The sequence below is a fragment of the Schistocerca gregaria genome, chromosome 2 (assembly GCF_023897955.1).
Source record: "Schistocerca gregaria isolate iqSchGreg1 chromosome 2, iqSchGreg1.2, whole genome shotgun sequence".
In the NCBI taxonomy this organism is placed as follows: domain Eukaryota; kingdom Metazoa; phylum Arthropoda; class Insecta; order Orthoptera; family Acrididae; genus Schistocerca; species Schistocerca gregaria.
Window position 1 is genome coordinate 770,934,420 of NC_064921.1, and position 19,188 is coordinate 770,953,607.

Below are 19,188 nucleotides of genomic sequence, written 5' to 3' on the forward strand. Positions count from 1 at the left end.
ATCTTCAGATCTTCAGACTTCAAGAAGAACATAATAATTCCAATTCCAAAGAACGCAGGTGTTGACAACTGTGAAAATTACTGAACTATCAGCTTAATAAGTCACTGTTGCAAAATACTAACACAATTCCTTACAACAAATTGAAAAACTGGTAGAGGCGACCTTAGGGAAGATCGGTTTGAATTTCATAGAAATTTTAGAACGCTCGAGGCAATACTAGCCATACGACCAACCTTAGAAGATGGGTTTGGAAAGACAAACCTATGTTTCTAGCATTTGTAGACTTAGAGAAAGCTGTTGACAATTTTGACTTGAATACTCTCTTTCAAATTCTAATGATGGCATTGGTAAAATACAGGGAGCGAAAGACTTTTTACAATTCGTAGAGAAACCATGTGGCAGTCATAAGAGTTGAGGGGCACGAGAGGGAACCAGTGGTTCAGAAGTGAGTGAGATAGAGTTGTAACCTATCTCCAATGTTCTTCAATATATGTATTGAGCAAGCAGTAAAGGAGACAAAAAATATATAGAGTAGGAATTAAAATCCATGGAGCAGAAAAAAATTGAGGTTTGCCGACGACATTTTAATTCTGTAGAGACAGCAAAGGACCTACAAGAGGAGCTGAACGGAATAGACAGTGTCTTGAAAGGAGGATATAAGACGAACTTCAACCAAAGCAAAACGAGGTAATGACATGTAGTCGAATTAAATCAGTTGATGCTGAGGGTATTAGATTAAGAAATGAGACACTTAAAGCAGTCAGTGAGTTTTCCTGTTTTGGGAGAAAAATACCTGATGACAGGCGAAGCAGAGAGGATATAAAATGTAGACTGGCTATGGCAAGGAAAGTATTTCTGAAGAAGAGAAATTTGTCAACATCGAGTACAGATTTAAGTATAAGGATGTATTTTCTGAATGTAATCTATGGAGTGTAGCCACGTATGGAAGTGAAACATCGACGATAAACAATGTAGACAAGAAGGGAATGGAAACTTTCGAAATGTGGTAATACAGAAGAATGTTGAAGATTAGATGGATAGTTCACGTAACTAATGAGAAGGCACTGAACTGAATTGGGGAGAAGAGTAATTTGTGGCACAAATTGACTAGAAGAAGGTATCAATTGGTAGGACATGTTCTGAGGCATCAAGGGATCACTAGTTCCGGAGTGCAGCGTGGAGGATAAAAATCGTAGAGGGATACCAAGAGTTGCATACGCTGCGCAGATTCAGAAGGATGTATGTTGCAATAGTTATTCGGACATGAAGAGGGTTACACAAGATAGAGCAGCATAGAGAGCTGCATCAAACCAGACTCTGGAATGAAGTCCACAACAACAATAATAATAAGGACTGTATTTATCAAAAACAGCACTATGAGTAGTTCAGAGGCAACCTGTACGTTAAGTTTCCATTAAATGGTCTTTCATCTTCACTTTTGATAATCAAAGTTAAAACTCGCCATTAAATTGTAAAATAATGTCACCACTTGCGACGCGGTTTTGTTAACACCACAGGCGCCACACAGTCATTTCCACGGCTTCCAAGCGATACAGGACGGTGTACTGTCCTCGTGAGTTCACTTCCTATTCATACGGAAAATGTGAGTTTAGTTGCAGCCTGGCTGTGACGTCACCCGATGCATCTCGTCAGCCGACGTTTGACTGGCACGGACCGTATGGTAGTTGGGTGCGAAGTGAGTGTCTCTCAGGCAGTATTTATATATGGGCGCAGCTGACGCCGATAGTAACACCTGCCGTCATCCGCTCTATGCGCAAGTAGCAACATTTAACAGGCCGCACTATCGGACACATATCATTTTATAGCACTGTTGTGTATCAGTTTCAAATCTTCGTAATTTTTTATGAATGGAGTTAACTTGCCTTTAATCATAGAAAAAGTTGTAGCTCTCCTGCATTTAAACTTTTCTAGAATTCTTAGAACGAAATCGACAGTTTAACATGACCTCTGAACTACAACTTTAAGAGACCTTCTATTGTTTGGTATTTGAATCAAAGTGTTGCAATTTGTTATAGCTTTATTATTTAATGGGTTCAGCAGGTGCTGTAATCAAAACTTTCTATCATTAATATAAATTTAATTAATCTGTTACAAATAGGGACGTTTGTATTCCAAATTTAGTTTTCAGTAAGTAAATTGAAGACTACTAAGTATAGTTTAATGGAGTCACGTAGATAATGTTTTTATACTGAACTGAAGTTTCATACAAATGTTCATGTTTATAAGTCGAATATTTAGCCCCTTCGATTTTCGAAAGCGCCATTTTTTTTCTTAAAACGATGTACAGTATTTAGGGAAAGATATAAATTTGATCACTCTGAGATTTGACAATTTAAACACTAATCTACTGATCCATATGCTGACAAAGTTTGAAAAAGCTGCTTTCATTTTTAATTTCATCCTTACATTATGGTGCAATACCTGCATTCCACTCACAGGAGCGTTACAATGACGCGGTGCTAATAGCAGTGAACTGGGTAAGTCCTGGCACACTCGCTCGATTCTGTATCGCTTGTTTCGCCACAACCTTATCAGTTTTGATATTGATATCTCACGTCAAGCCTCTACAAACACGACGAGTGATTAGGAAAAGAGGAAAACCAGTTGGAACAACATCTGAGTAGCAACCAAATATCTGCATCTTTACAATGTTAAATCACTTTTAATAATTACAGAGCATTGTCAGCTACACTATTATCTTCAACACAGTTAACAGTTCTTTTATATTTCAAATTTCGTTTCTAATATTACACTGACTGTCTCTGAAATAAATGTTCCACTTTTATCTTCTGCTTAGACTTAAAATATATACATTAGACCGTATATACTAAAGCTATAAGGATCAAGAGTTCTTATTACTTATGATTAATTTCTCTGTTTAACTGATGAACCGGAAGTCGTGATAGCAGCTTCAACTAACGAAGGACTTACCTCCAAATACTATCGTCTTACTGTTGAAGAGTGAACAATTCAAAATCTATTGCGACCCATCATGACAATCAATAAAGCAGATCATTGAAAGTCACTTCACATAAAAGTTGAACTGGTCTTTTCAAGAATATCGTGAACCATAAAGGAAAATTTTACAGGAGAAGGCAAAAAGTTCCTACAAGTCATCTGTGCATTTGTTGGTGTTGCTATGTCAACGACTATTCAGTGTTCACGGACTGTGTAGTACTGTGTATTTTTCTTTTATAATTTATGGTTTTTTATAAAAGTACATTTAAAAGTTTCTGATTCATGAATTTTATTCACATTTTAGCTGTAGGGGCTCTTCCTATGACAATACTGACCCAGTATAAAATAAAAGAAGTTACTCTCCTTCATCATCATTGCCACTTTTTTAGTTCCCCTTCTATTGGCCATTGTTGGAGTTTCTCATAAAATTCCACATACTTCGGTGGAATGTACATCTTACATTCGATATACCTTATTTTCTTTTTCTTTTTTATGTTGAAGGGAAACCATTTTTCACGATACGCTAACTCACTGGGAAGTGCAGGGTTCCTAGTGAAGCTGTAAAAGAGCTGACAGCACCATCAGTGAACCGTTGTGTTATCATTTGCCCAGGGTAATGTGCATTATACTCAAAACTCACCCATTTCGAAAGGGGAGTGCTTAATTCAGTGACGCAAGACTTTAAAAAAGACAGGCCACCAGTTTTTAAAAACTTGTGGGGACGTAGAACCACTGGCTCTACCCCCTCCCCCCCCCCCCCCCTCCCACAACAATATCGCTGCCCTAACGCTGCAGGAACAGCTGTATCTTTGCCATATCAGTTCTACGAAGCGCGCGCTCTATCCTACACGCATTGTGTATACGGTGGGAGAATAGAAGAATTCATAGAAAGTGAAGGGATTGGAGTGATTATTTAGCGTCGTAATTACCAACCCCGCTCTCCACTGCCTACATGTTAATCGATAGTTTCCGTTGAGAATTTACTTGTTGCCTTTTTTATCACTATATAATACTCTTCAGTTACATACGACGTACTGTCGCGATGGCTCACGAACTTCTTTATAGTCCCACTTCGACTATCTGTAAGAAAAATATGCTGTATTAGGAACTAAAGTTTCATCTTCTTAAACATACCAGTTGATGCAAGTGTTAAAGTGAACCATTATATTATTCTAATTATGGCCAACACACCCATTGGATAACAGGTGAAGCACGTTCACATCTTTCGGGATATGTTACTAGATATAACGGTATAGAAATGTGTCAACTTTATTTCCACTTCCTTGGATTCTCCTTCATGGCACCCATAATATAGTGAGTGCTAACTGTTTAAATTATGTGTGTTAAAAACATCGACTTGTAGCTTTTTCAAATAAAAGGTATCCTATAAAGCGATATTTTGTAATGTAAATATTGCATGCAGTTAAACTTCAGCCTACAGGCATCACTGCGTTCAAAGCCTTCACAAACTCCACAGTAAAGTTTTTTGGGTCTTCTACAGCGAACGACTAACCGGATTATTACAGTTTGTCAAACGTGTCAAGAAAAAAATACACGTGAAAGCTGTAACAAGCCACCAATCTCTTTTGTTTTCTATTAATCACGCTTCCATATAGTCACTGCAAAAAGTGCTTGAGTTAATGACTCATGGCCTTTATTCATGAACAGAAGATTTCTATCTCCTACAGAGTCGTCATTTGGTGGTTGGCTACTATCTACTTGCATGTATTAATTTGGCTACCCTTCATCATCTAGTTCTAATATATAAACCATTTTAGGGAAAAAGTTAACTCATGATGTTCCTGCAATGACTGAATCAGTTATCAACAAAACTGAGCAAGTCACTTTTCTACAGTTCTTGCTCTACCCTAAACCCTTCAGTAGCAAACCACCTACATTGTTAACACGGCCAAATACCAGATGGAAACAGAAACCGCATCGAAACCACCATATTCCAGGATGAACTGAGAAGAGCCTGCAGCATTATTTGCTGTGTTGGCAGCTGCAGAAAGCAATTATATTGAACAACTGTCGAACAGTTCATCGGTTTCCTGCAGTATGCAGTGTAGTTAGTGATACGTTCTTGTTTAAGCCATTATTATGTCAATACTTTATATGAAACTCTGTGAGCCAGAAAATAATAATTATTATAATAAAAAAATTTTGCTATTGTTATTTGTACTACGAATATTACTGTGACTAACCACTTTCTCCAGTCCCAAATTTGTTTCGCTTATACATTCAAACACTCGTTGAGCATGTTACATCTTCCTTTTTTGTTTACCTTTCTTTCTTATGTATAAAGTTGATGACTGTAGCAGTGCAAACTAGAGAATACTGATAAAAACACTGTGCTGCTTACTGCGCAGCGGAAAATACATGTTGCTGCTTGCCAGGAGCAAAGCATCTTTATTTTGTTTTTTAACCAAATAGAGGATGATATTTTTACCTTAAGACAAGTATTTGGACTGTTACTTTCAAAAGGAACAACCAATTTCCACCTTCACCGTCGCACAGTCTGACTTCACGATCCGTCTCAAGGGACCTCTCGTTCTCAGTGGGGCGATAAAAGCTTCTCTGTCATCCTCATGACACCGTCAACAATGATGTCATCATTCATTAACATAAAATATTTGCTTCTAAGTTGTCCTTAAGACTTCTGTATGGGGAAACCTAGCATCATCAATACATATGCCACCTAACGTAATACGAGCATCATGAACAGTAGTGTAACAGAGACGTTTGTTAAATGATAGTCACTGTCTCATAAGATCGATCTAATCCTCTACCAATCACAAATGAAACATTCCTTTCTCGCACTTCTGTATCTCCTGCGTACAAAATATATTTTCTTTACATTACAGTTCGTAGACAAAGATCTTATAGATTTTTAGCTGTAGAATAGTACTCCTACAGTGACAATCTCACTGCTACTATGTTTTGGTCTGAGCTATTGCAAGTTCCCCGTAATCATTACTTCTACAGATAAGTGGTGAAGTTATTCAGTTCAGCATTAGAATGAAGAGCACATGATACGTGGCAACATGTGTCTCAGAACATGCGTACAACTTATAAATTATGTGTAGGTCAACGAGGTAGGACACTATGCAGACTGAGAATGAAAGGAATTGGAGACTGAGAAAGAAGGACTCCGCCTTTGCTGAACGTACCCAATGAATGCCATTCGTATGATCTGAAATGTGACGTTTCCATAAAGGAACTAAAGGAAGAAAATTAACCTTACTTGAAATTCTGGCCATTAATAAATACCAATGAAAGAGTCCTGACCTGGCCCTTAATGACCAAACACAGGTCCATTACTCACCCAGTTATTATTCCTCTCACCACTAGTTAATAAGCTCGTTGTAACTGTTCTACACCCACATTCCATAGGCGTCTTTCTTCCCCTCCAGATTTTCGGCCGGTCCTAACGACATAGTGGTCTGTGTCGTTACTCACTTGTAGAACATTTCTGTTTTGTACACTAACATAGTTTTAATATTTGAATATACTGTAACGTAAGATTTATGTGTTCATTGTCTCTTTCGGTATTATATTATGCTTGTGTTTTGTATGGATATAGTCATAAAATATCACATATTTTTGTACAGCCATGAATTCTCACTGAAGTTGTGTGGACTATCTGTTCACCATTAGGTTATCTGACGATGACCTAAGAAGCCAAAAGCTGGTTCATACATAACTAATAAATATTACTGTGGAACGTTAATACGTTGTATTCAAGTTATTAATATGAGCATAACTGTTAATGAGTCGTTTGCATATTTTCCACACTCAGATTTTTGTATGTCTAAAGGTATCAAATTTCATTAATGAATGTTTGATACGCTTTCAGTGTCAAACACTGAACAAATAAACATCAAGGTGTACTATGTACAGAAGGCGCCACCTTCAGATTTTTTGACGATGTGTATCCTTCCACTTATTTATAAATCCCATTTCTATACTCTATGTAACTGAGTGACTCGTGGACACTACACAGCATTAGAAATTGACTGGTTGCTCTGCTATTATGACTAGTATCATATACGCTATTTCATTTATCACATTGCATATCTGAGTAGTTAAATATGAATAAATTTCTCCTGCCTTTTTTTACATATGATGTTAATTCCAAAAAAAAGTCTCCTTTTTTTTTAGAAATACAAAAAACACTTATTTTCTATGATACTTAGATTATAAAGGTAGCAAATGCGTGTATTTATTCCAGACATTTTCCATTTCAGTGAATGCATTTTTGTAGACACTGTGACGGACAGTAACCGTATGACCCTGACACACCGGTTTCTAGCGCGTGCATAAGGAAGCGATGAACCACATCTTTGACCACCTTCCAGAAAATGTTATTTCAACGAAAAGTTCAGCTGCTACTCACTGGCTGCCAGTCCCGAACCATGGTGTGGGCAGCCAGGTGATGATCCATTCAAACTTTTGCAGGAGAACGGCGGTTTTGCGAGTGATACGAGGGCCAACATTGCCGTAGTGAATTGGTCAACGTTTCTCTTCTCCCGTTCCGAACTGCTAGTATGAGCTTTTTCTGTGTTTTGCGGTATCTTTCAGCTTTTATTGTGGTTCCAGCTGGCATAAACCTGACCACCAATACCCTCCCTTTCTGCACGAAAACGCAGGTACCATGACTTCAATGAAATTTCGCGCTTTCGGTAAAGACGAATGCCACCACTCAAGCCATTCTTGTTGGTTCTCAGATGTAAAGTTGAACGCCAGTGTTTAATCAGTTGCGGCAACCGAGTGAAAACTAAAAGTTGTCCTTTTAGAGAAACGCAAATATTTAAACAAGCCTAAAAGAGTATTCACTAAACACACTTTTTGAGATTCTTCATCCAGCTGTATTTGAAGATGCGCGTCGCCCAAATCAATTTCTGAAAAGGAGCCACCAATGTCTAACCAATCCATGCGATCCTCTGGGCGTGGCAATGGGTAAGTATCAACCACAGTTTGTGGGTTGACCGTACACTTAAAGTCTACACAGAGGCGAATGCCACCGGAAGGTCTGGGGAGCATAACACGTGTACTTCTCCATTGACTACTTTGTATGGGTGCAATAGCTCCGCTATCTTGCAATTCTTTAAGTTCAGCAGCGACTTTGTCCCGTAATGCAATGAGAACTGTTCTGGCCCGGCAAAATTTCGGCTGAGCATTCTCTTTCGTGGTAACATGTGCAACAAAATTGTTAGCCTTGCCTAAACCTTCAGAAAAGAGTTTCGGGAATTCTTTCAGCAAGCTAGCTACACTACCTTTTGCATTGAATGCAGACACTGACAACACATTTTCCTGATTAAAGCTAAACAAATCAAATGATTCAAGATCAAATATGTTTTCACAATCGCGTGATTGTAGCACCGTAAAAGTCACTGTTCGCGTAAGCGAGCGATACATGTCAGGGAAAGTACATTTTTCGAGAAAGGCAATGTCTCGTCAATTACAAAATGACAGGTGAGTGCCAGATTTTTACAGGCGCGGGGAGCCTAACAGTTGACATGTGTTACGATTCAGCAATGTAACAGAGGCACCCGTGTCCAACTGAAATTTCACACCATTTCCACGAAGAAGCAAATCAACAAAAAAATTTTTGGACTGACGTAGCAATGAAGAAACTGCTCTCTTGCTAGTTTTGCTAATGCCTGTTTTAGGGTTTGAATACTCTGCATTAATTACATGGACCTTGAATTGTTGTTTAGCGACCCTAGAAAGCACTAGATACTCTATATGATACGAGTGGGCAAAACACAACACTCCACACACGTCAATCAACTGGCAGTGAATTTTAAGTGGTTTAATACATTTTTTAATTCATAAACGGAATAACTGCACCAATTTTGCGGTGGTGTGCAGTTGGAGTTCTGTTCTCAACGGTTGCTAAGTCAAGACCGTGTGTCCGCTGACATGTGTGCTCCCGCTTGTTTTGCATGGTGTTTGGGGGGGGGGGGGGGTAATGACACGCTAATCCCTACCATGTGGCGAACACTTCCTCTGCATACACAGCGCTTTGGAGAGCTTTATTTCGTCTTTGTCTTCGAGTATCCGAAGGTCTTCTGCTACCGATTGAAACCAGTGACAACTGTGGAGGTAGTTGTGACGGTAGTCTGCAGTAAGAGTCATTATGACAAGTTTTATTTCAGTGCTATCGTAAGTTACTGGATGTCTTCTTGAAGTGCCACAAAGTGATTTATTTCTGCCTTTGCATTTGTGCGTAACGGGTTGTTGAGGATATACAAAGTACAAAGCTACTACCGTATGTACAAAGTTTCCAGATACCGGAATTTAAAATTTACGCTGTGTTTCGCAAAATGAGAGTTAAACAACGAAGGGATACGCTTTTCTTAACTTGCTGGAACGGAACAGAACAATTAAATAAGATTCTATAAGTTTTACTGCCCTAAAATGTATGCAAGAATACGATCGTAATCCTACTTTATGTTCCTTTCGCGTTTTCTAGACTAATACGCAAAGAGAAGTGAAATCTTTCATAGTAAGCTTGCAAAACACACTAATACACGTATTAAACTAGTTTCCTGAACTACACAGAGTTTAATCGCACTCTAAATCAGTTATCTGTACGGCAGCACAAAACTCACGCGTCTCGCCTGATGCAGAGCTACCAACACTGTCATTAAACTTTGAAAAGACCCACTATATGCAGTTCAGAACTTCCAAAAGATTTCCTTCTGGTGTGTGTATAAAATATGATGAATGGAAATAGGAGAAGTTGAGAGAGTAAAATTCTTGGGATTAAAATTTGATAATAAATTCAGTTGGCAGCAACATACTAACGAACTGCTAAAGCGCCTAAACAAGTCTGTGTTTGCAATGCGAATGATGTCAGACATAGGAGATATAAATATTTTAAAAACTGGCATATTTTGCTTATTTTCACTCCATTATGTAATATGCTATCATATTTTGGGGTAACTCCACAAACACAAAAAAACCTTTTAGAGTACAGAAGCGTATTGTAAGAGTAATGAGTGGCGAAAATCCAAGATCATCATGTCGAAACCTATTGAAAGAATTGGGCATATTAACCACAGCGTCTCAGTATATTTATTACTTAATGAAGTTTTTTGTAAATAATACATCTCTGTTTCCAATTAACTGCTTAGTTCGCAGTATCACTACCAGGAATAATAAAAATATACATAAAGATTTAAAATCACTTACTCTTGCCCAGAAAGGAGTCCAGTATTCAGCAACTCATATTTTCAATAAGTTACCAGCAACCATTAAGAGTTTAGTTTGAGACAAAGCACAATTTAAGCATAATTTAAAAGAATTTTTGGTGCCAAACTCCTTCTAGTCCATCCATGAGTTTCTCAAGAAGTGCAGTAGATCATTTCAATGAAAATTTATTGTACTTTAATTTTTGACAATACTTGGTTGTAACAGCCAAGTAACTGCCTGCTGTGTAAATGATGGATGTATGGAAAGCACATGTTAGTCTTAAGTCTGTAAATAGTGGAAGTTTAATTTTAAGTCTTGTACATAATCTGACTGTTCTTAACTGACGATCACTGAAATGAATAATTTACTTTAATTTTGGAGAATACTTGGTTGTAATAGCCAAGAAACTACCAAATGTCTGAATGACAGATTTAATGAAAGCAGCTGTAAGTATTAAATCTGTAAATATTAGAAGTTTCAATTTAATTAATGTACATAATTTTACTGTTTATTGACAGAGGACGATTAAAATTAATGAAACTCAAGTTTTTCTAATTACATTTTCGTAATGTGTTGATCTGACATGTTCCACACCCAGGAGGGATCCCTCTGTTTACCTGACATGTTCTACACCCAAAAGGATTCCGTCTTTTGTGGGTCTATGGAATGAATAATTAATCTAATCTATTTCACTTGCTATACCCACCTACACAACATTTTACTCTCTGACAGGCACGCGCCCCGGAACTTCACTTCCTGATAAGTGCTGTGGGGGACGCAGACGTGCTGGCCATGCGCCGCCAGGGCCGCGTGCTGTGGGAGCGCTACATGTCTTCTGCGCAGGCGGCTGTTGACACTGTGATCGCGCTGCTGCGCACGAGATTAGGGATTCCCCCGACTCCAGTACTGGATAAACCGTCACCTAGCGTGTTCAATGCTTCTTTCACTGTAAGTAGTAGATTCTATTTGTAATCCTGTAATGCTGTAAAAATCTAAAATCCTTCATGTAAATATATAAACTTGTCTCACAGGTAGATGTATGTGTGATGAGACATTTATAATACTTCGCAGGGAAAGTATCTTTTGGTTGATAAAGTGTGTAGACTTTGGACTGAAAACATCTACATCCATACTCTGAAAACTACTGTGAAGTGCATGGCAGAAGGTACCTGTTATTATGGTTTCTTTCCACTTCCATTCACGTATGGAATGTGGGGAAGGATAAGTGTTTGAATGCCTCTCTAATTACTCTAACCTTGTCCTCACTGTTCCTGGGGAAGCGATGAGTAGGCGGGTGTAGATTATTCCTAGAGTCGTCTATTGAAGCCGGTTCTAGAAGCTTTGTACGTGGGCATTCTCAGATAGTCTGTCTATGTGCGAGAGTGTGTCATCTCAGTTCCTTCAGCGTTTCTCTGAGACTCTCCCGTGGGCCGAACAAACTTGCGATCATTCATATTGCCCTTCTGTTTATACTTTCAATATCCCCTGTTAGTCCCACCTGGTATGGAGCGCACACACCTGAGAAATATTCTAGGATGGGTTGTAGGACTGATATGTAGGCATTCTCGTTTTGAGACTGATTCCGTTTCCATCGCATTTACCAATAAACTGAATCCTGCCTCCTGCTTTATCTACGACTGAGCCTAGTTTACGTTCCATTTCATATCCCTAGAAAGCGTTACATCCAGCTATATGCAGGAGTTGGTCGATTCCACCTGTGACACATTGTTACTTGTCACAGGACATACGTTTTTTTCATTTTATAAAGAGCAGCACCGTACTTTTGTGAATAAACGTAGGCACACTTATGAGCCAAATAGCATTCCGAAATTGGGAAATACTGCATGCAATTCACAGCACTGATCCATCGCTTTCAGTACGTAATGTGAGAAAACTTCGATCTGGGTTTCACATGATGTATTTTTCGAAATCTATCCTGGTTGGCATTGAGGAGATCATTCTGTTCGAGCTATTTTAGTACACTACTGGCCATTAAAATTGCTACACCACGAAGATGACGAGCTACGGACGTGAAATTTAACCGGCAGGAAGGAGATGCTGTGATAAGCAAATGATTAGCTTTTCAGAGCATTCACACGAGGTGGGCGCCGGTGGCGTCATCTACAATGTGCTGACACAAGGAAAGTTTCCAATCGATTCCTCATACACCAACAGCAGTTCACCGGCGTTGCCTGGTGAAACGTTGTTGTGATGCCTGGAATCGCTGGGTTCAGGAGGGTAATACGGAACGCCGTGCTGGATCCCAACGGCCTCGTATCACTAGCAGCCGAGATGACAGGCATCTTATCAGCAGTGCTGTAACGGATCGTGCAGTCACGTCTAGATCCCTGAGTCAACAGATGGGGACGTTTTGAAGACAACAACCATCTGCACGAACAGTTCGACGACGTTTACAGCAGCATGGACTATCAGCACGCAGACCATGGCTGCGGTAACCCTTGACGTTGCACCACAGACAGGAGCGCCTGCTATGGTGTACTCAACGACGAACCTGGGTGCACGAATGGCAAAACGTCAATTTTTCTGATGAATCCAGGTTCTGTTTACAGTATCATAATGGTCGCAACCGTGTTTGGTGACATCGCGATGAACTCACATTGGAAGCGTGTATTCGTCATCGCCATACTGGCGTGTCACCCGGCGTGATGGTATGGGGGGCCATTGGTTACACGTCTCGGTCACTTCTTGTTCGCATTGACGGCACTTTGAACAGTGGACGTTACATTTCATGGCTCTACCCTACATTCGATCACTGCGAAACCCTACATTTCAGCAGAGTAATACACGACCGCATGTTGCAGGTCCTGTGCTGGCCTTTATGGAAACAGAAAATGTTCGACTGCTGCCCTGGCCAGCACTTTCCCCAGATCTCTCATCAATTGAAAACGTCTGGTCAATGGTGGCCGAACAGCTGTACATGTACACGCCATCCAAGCTCTGTTTGACTCAGTGCCCAGGCGTATCAAGGCCCTTACTACGGCCAGAGGTGGTTGTTCTGGGCTCTGATTTCTCATGATCTATTCATCCAAATTGCGTGAAAATGTAATCACATGTCGGTTAAAGTATAATATATTTTTCCAATGAAATACCGTTTATCATCTGCATTCCTTCTTGGTGTAGCAATTTTAATGGCCAGTAGTGTATATTTTAGCTCAAAATATTCTTTAAGATTCTCCGTGAAATAGATGGCAAGGTCCTTAAACGATAGTTTTGTAGATCACTTCTACTACCATTCTAATAGGCGGGTATTATCTTTGTTCGCATTCCAACCACGGGGCACAGTTCTTTTCTTCGATGGATTATAGTTAAAAGAGAGGCTAATTCAGCTGAATGTTCAGTACAGAGTCTGACAGGGGACCCTCTGGACCCTGGAACGTTGTTGATTTTTAATGGTTTTAGATATTTCTTAATGACTCTGCCACTAATATCTGTAACCAACATCTACAGGTAACACTGAAGGACTCAATTTTTCCGTGACACGAGAATTAAATTATGGCAGTTCTTCTGAGTTTTTCTTTGTAAAGGAACATTTGAAAACACAGTTAATCATTTCTGCTTTTGCTCTGCTACTCTGATTTTCAGTTTATGTCTTATCCGCGGGTGACAAGGCCCTAACTTTGATGTCACGAACAGCTTTTTAAATACGGTAAGAAGGTGTTCGGTTTTCGCAAAGATCTTTCGACAACATTCTGCTACGGTAGTCATTAATGCTTTCGCGCATTGCTTTCTTGACAGCAAAACACATATTATTTAGCGTCTCTTTATTGATAGCACCATGTCACCTATTACATCATGCAGCAGTGTTTATTTCTTTAGAAATTTATTTTCAATGGCTACATACATTGGAAAGTCCTTGTCATCATGAAGTCTTCATTTAGGTACATATCTGCCCATTGAATGGTCAACTACTGGTTTAAATGCGAGCCATAGCTCTTTTACATGCTCCTGTCCTGTGCAAGAGTTTCAAGTTCCTCACTGAAATATGACAATGTTGTTTTTTTTTATTTGGTTTACTGTAAGTGTAATACTTTCTGCTTATTTCAGTTTCCGTTTGCAACTGGGTAATCATTGTTGCTCAAACACAATCGTGGTTGCTCCTACCTTTATCAATGCGGACATTCTCAAACAGGTCAGGTCTGTTTTTTGCCATTAGATCTAAAAGTTTCCGTCATAAGTAGGATTTTGAACCATGTGATCTAAGTACCTTTCAGAGAAGGCATTTAGTAATAAATCACAGGATATCTTCTCACGCCTACTATTAACAAAAGAGTAATTTTATGTAGTTATTGTTGGATGAATAACGTTTCCACCCACGAATACTGTATACCGGGGATCTTACATAAAAGAGAGCTCATGTTCTCTCTAAAGATTTTGCTTACATCAGGAGGTTTGTCTGGTGGAAGATAGTAGGATCCAATGACACTATTATATCCAATGCTGATGCTGAGCCTTTCCCAAACAATGTAGCATGCAGCTTCATTTTCTACCTTGTTCGATTTGAATTTCTTGTCTAGTGTGAGGAATACACCTGCACCATGTCCCATTAGCGTATTCTTTCGGCATTCGTTTAGAATTTGCCCAATACTCTCACTGCTATCAGCCTAAAGTTTGAACTAGCTTCTGGACCTACTACTATGTGAGTTTAATTGCTTTTCACGAACGCTTCAAACTCAGGTATTTTGTTGCGAATGATTTGGCAGTTTACAACGAGGATTTTAATTCTCTTGCCCGTGTGTGTACGGGAAGGGGGTGGGGAAATTCCTTTGGGTGTTCCATTATTACTTCTGGATCTCCTACAGTTGCCGTTATCTGGACTTCATAGAAGTGCCTAATCTAAAGAATCCTCGTTTGCTACTTGGGTAGCATCCTCTGTCGTGTAGTGCACTCCAGACACACTGAGGGTCCTCTACAGTTCTCAACTCAATGGTGCAAGTCCAGGACGTCGTAGTCTGTCTTATCACATGGCCCCCAAAGTATTTCAATCCTTTCACCGTACTGAGAACCAGAGGCCCACAATCAGTTCTGGGCCGATGCAGCCAGTTGTGAGCTCTGCTGTAACTCCGTGTACAAGGCTGGTATTCTCAAGTTTCTCTGTCAGTCGTTGGAATTATCCAAGTATGACCTCGGAGCCCAGGTGACAGAAATCGTTTGTTCCATAGTGCACCACAGTCGGCGTTTTTCTATGCCCTTTTCTCTCTGTGGCTGACGGAATATCTCCTTCAACATGCGGCATACACACTGACAGCACCTGGTGTTCCATTAAGTCCCGTGTTGCCATTTTCCTATAGGTACCATTATTCGTCGCCCGTCCGACCTGCCGAAGATGAATAACCCATAATGTTTTTGTGTTTGCCTCCTGTTGACACAGGATAAGCACGTTCCCCAACATGTAAAGTGAATCCCACCGGGTCAGTTTTATTTTCGGGGGAAGACAGCATCAAGAATCTAGGGGGACTATCCAAGTCCTACCTTGTGCCAGTCCATCCTTCACAGGACAGGACACATTGACCCACGACTGAAACGCCACCAGCAGAGAAGTGGACGAAAAGGGATAGCTCCTACTCTTCCTGCAGAGGAATCGGGACCTACAGGAGGGGACAGAACTTGAGGTGTCTTTGGTACGTCTAGTACACGATTTTTGGGAGATGTTCCAGTACACCTATTCGCAGAAGATACTAATCGGTAGGCAGTAATCAAGGTGCCTACGAACATCAGCTGAATTATCCAGTGTTTGAGAACAACATTCACAGCGGAGCTGTGCTGTGGCTGGTGCAATGTTTTGCAGGACAGTTAAGAAATTAATTTGATCTAGGCCCGCTGGTTTTCTTTCAATTTGTTGACCCGAACGTGTCACTAATTCTCTTTAAGAACAGAAATAATAAGCATATATAACGAGATTTGTGTTAAGGCAGCAGAAAAACTAATGTAAGAAATGAGCGGTTTCTTAGAAATTTTTGAGCTTATAGTCGCTATCGCCGCTCGTTGTGGCCTATTGGTTCTAAGCGCTTCAGTCCAGAACCGCGCTGCTGCTACGGTCACAGGTTCGAATCCTGCCTCTGGCATGGGCGTGGTTGATGACCTTAGGTTAGTTAGGTTTAAGTAGTTCTAAGTCTAGGAGACTGATGGTCTCAGATCCCATAGTGCTCAGAGCCATTTGAAGCATAGTCGCTATCAAACTTAGAGACAATGTTAATGTATGATAAATGTAGCTAATTTAGTCTCCTGTTGAAAGGAAAACTAGATGTAACACAAAATTTTAGTTATAATATGTACAGCAGAAACTAAATTTCAAACCACGGTTTACTAAGAACAGCTTATGCATACTACAATCGTGACTTCCGAAAATTCTCAAAAATTTAAGTTTATTCACAGTGATACACACTCGAAATGAAGTCTGAACTATCTTTTGACAGTAACAGTAAATCACAAAGATTGATATGCTGCGAAATCACAAACACTGTTTTGCTACGAAGTAAGTTATTCTCAACACTTGTAACTTATCAAAATTTTCAGAAATACGCTTATTCAAGTCAGAAAATTCTAGAAAATAGACCTCTTTCAGTTGAAATTACACAATGAAATTAAGAAAGCACAATTTAAGACCGGGCCTACAATTGATGATAATAGTGCGGCCTTATCGCGGCACTCAAAAATGTTAAAAATTTCACATCATATCGCGATATACGCGAGTACTGACGCAATCAATGAATGACGATTCATAAGTGACACGAAAAGTCAATCATTAGAATCTAACATTTCCAACCGGCTCACGACTCTGGCATGCACGGCCTCACACAAAGGAGAATTCGGAAGTCGACTTGTATATCTAAATAAACAGGCGATTTGTACGGATACAGGGGAAACACAGAACATTCATATATAAAATGCATATTTAAACCGTCAGCTGTTTTTATTTTAAACCCAAATTCTTCCGGTTTCGGTCTTGGACCGCCTTCACGGGTGAAGGGTTAAAATGGTTTAAGCCGCCATATGCCATTAATCATTACTTAAAATGTATCGTGAATGGCATGAATGTAAATATATGACACTGTATGTATACAGAGCATCACTTGAGAATTTGGGTTTAAAATAAAAACAATTTATGGTTCAAATATGCATTTTATACATTACTTAAGGCTGTTGCCAGCCACCTTCCAAAACTTTTTTAAACAAATCCATCTTAACTGTCTGATTCATTACATTTCACCATACCGGCGAAGGTACACCAAACTTCTGACTGTCAGCAGAATATGGAATCGGTGGGTTCATGAGGGTAACCCGGAACGCCGTGCTGGATCCCAACGGCCACGTATCACTAGCGGTCGAGAAGACAGGCATCTTATCAGCATTGCTGTAACGGATCGTGTAGCCACGTCGCGATCCCTGAGTCAACAGTTGGGGACGTTTGCAAGACAACAACCATCTGTACAAGCCGTTAGACGACGTTTTCAGCAGCATGGACTATCAGCACGCAGACCATGGCTGCCGTTACCCTTGACGCTGCATCACAGACAGGAGCGCCTGCTATGGTGTACTCAACGACGATCTTGGGTGCACGAATGGCAAAACGTCATTTTTTCGGATGAATCCAGGTTCTGTTTACAGCATCATTATGGTCGCATTCGTGTGTGGCGACATCGCGGTGAACGCACATTGGAATAGTGTATTCGTCATCGCGATACCGGCGTATCACCCGGCGTGATGGTATGCGGTGCCATTGGTTACACGTCTCGGTCACCTCTTGTTCGCATTGACGGCACATTGAGCAGTGGACGTTACGACCCGTAGCTCTACCCTTCATTTGATCCATGTGAAACCCTACATTTCAGCAGGATAATGCACGACCGCATGTTGCAGGTCCTGTACGGGCCTTTCTGGATACAGAAATTGTTTGAATGGTGCCCTGGCCAGCACAGTCTCCAAATTTCTCACCAATTGAAAACGTCTGGTCAATGGTGGCCGAACAACTGGCTAGTCACAATACGCCATTCACTACTCTTGATGAACTGTGGTGTCGTGTTGAAGCTGCATGGTCAGCTGTACCTGTACACGCCGTCCAAGCTCTGTTTGACTCAACGCCTAGGCGTATCAAGGCCGTTATTACGGCCAGAGGTGGTTGTCCTGGTTATTGATTTTTCAGGATCTCTGCACCCATATTGCGTGAAAATGTAATCACATGTCAGTTCTAGTTTAATATATTTGCTCAATGAATGCCCGTTTATTATCTGCAGTTCTTCTTGGTGTAGCAATTTTAATGGCCAGTAGTGTATATTCAAAGTATCAGTAGTGGTCAGAATAATGTACCTGTGAGGGTATTATCTTGATGGAAAGTGAATTAGAATGTGGATAATTTGTTGATGCTCATAGGGTGGGCGCTCCTCTAAGTAAGGTAGAGAGAGTATTTTGTTTTTCAGGAGATACCATGTCGCAATCTGTACCTCATACAGGTAAAACGGAGAAACATCATCCTTCACATTACAACACGGACGAAAGTGTGTGTTGAGTAATAGTGGCAGGCAGTCGTTGAAAAGGGTTGTGTCCAAAAACTAACGGACGACCGCTGCAAAAGTCACTGTAGAACTCAATGTCGCACTCACGAATCCTGTTAGCACCCAAACAACACAAAGGTTGCTACATGAGCAGGGAATTGTAGGGCTAGCTGAAATTCCATTACCACTCATCAGTGACGCAAATGCCCGTAACAGGAACATTAGATGCAGAAAGCGTAAAACCTTTATTATGGAGCAGTGCAAGAAAGTCATTTGTTCGGATGAGTCCGGTTTCACACTGTGCCCAACTTCTGGTGGAGTTATCGTACCAACAGTGAACCATGGCGGGGCTCCAGCGACTTTATGGGCTGCCATATCGTTCAACCCATGGGCCGCGTGGCTACTCCGGAAGGCTGCATTATTGCCAAGGTTTATATGACCATTTTTACTGATCAGTTCCATACCGTGGTACAGTGACTGTCCTCGAGTGGTTACGCTG

General features: G+C 40.3%; 1 protein-coding gene across 3 annotated transcripts in view; it reads left to right on the plus strand.

Moving 5' to 3' along the window:
- LOC126335001 (exostosin-3-like) overlaps positions 1-19,188 on the plus strand; it is a 269,093-nt gene that overhangs the window by 91,438 nt on the left and 158,467 nt on the right. For all 3 annotated transcript variants that reach the window (XR_007564797.1, XM_049997825.1, XM_049997827.1), the window contains exon 3: positions 10,912-11,127. Coding sequence is in view for 2 of the 3 variants with exons in the window: in XM_049997825.1 (XP_049853782.1) it covers positions 10,912-11,127 (216 nt within the window). In the remaining variant the exon portion in view is untranslated. The remainder of the gene's footprint in view (positions 1-10,911; positions 11,128-19,188) is intronic.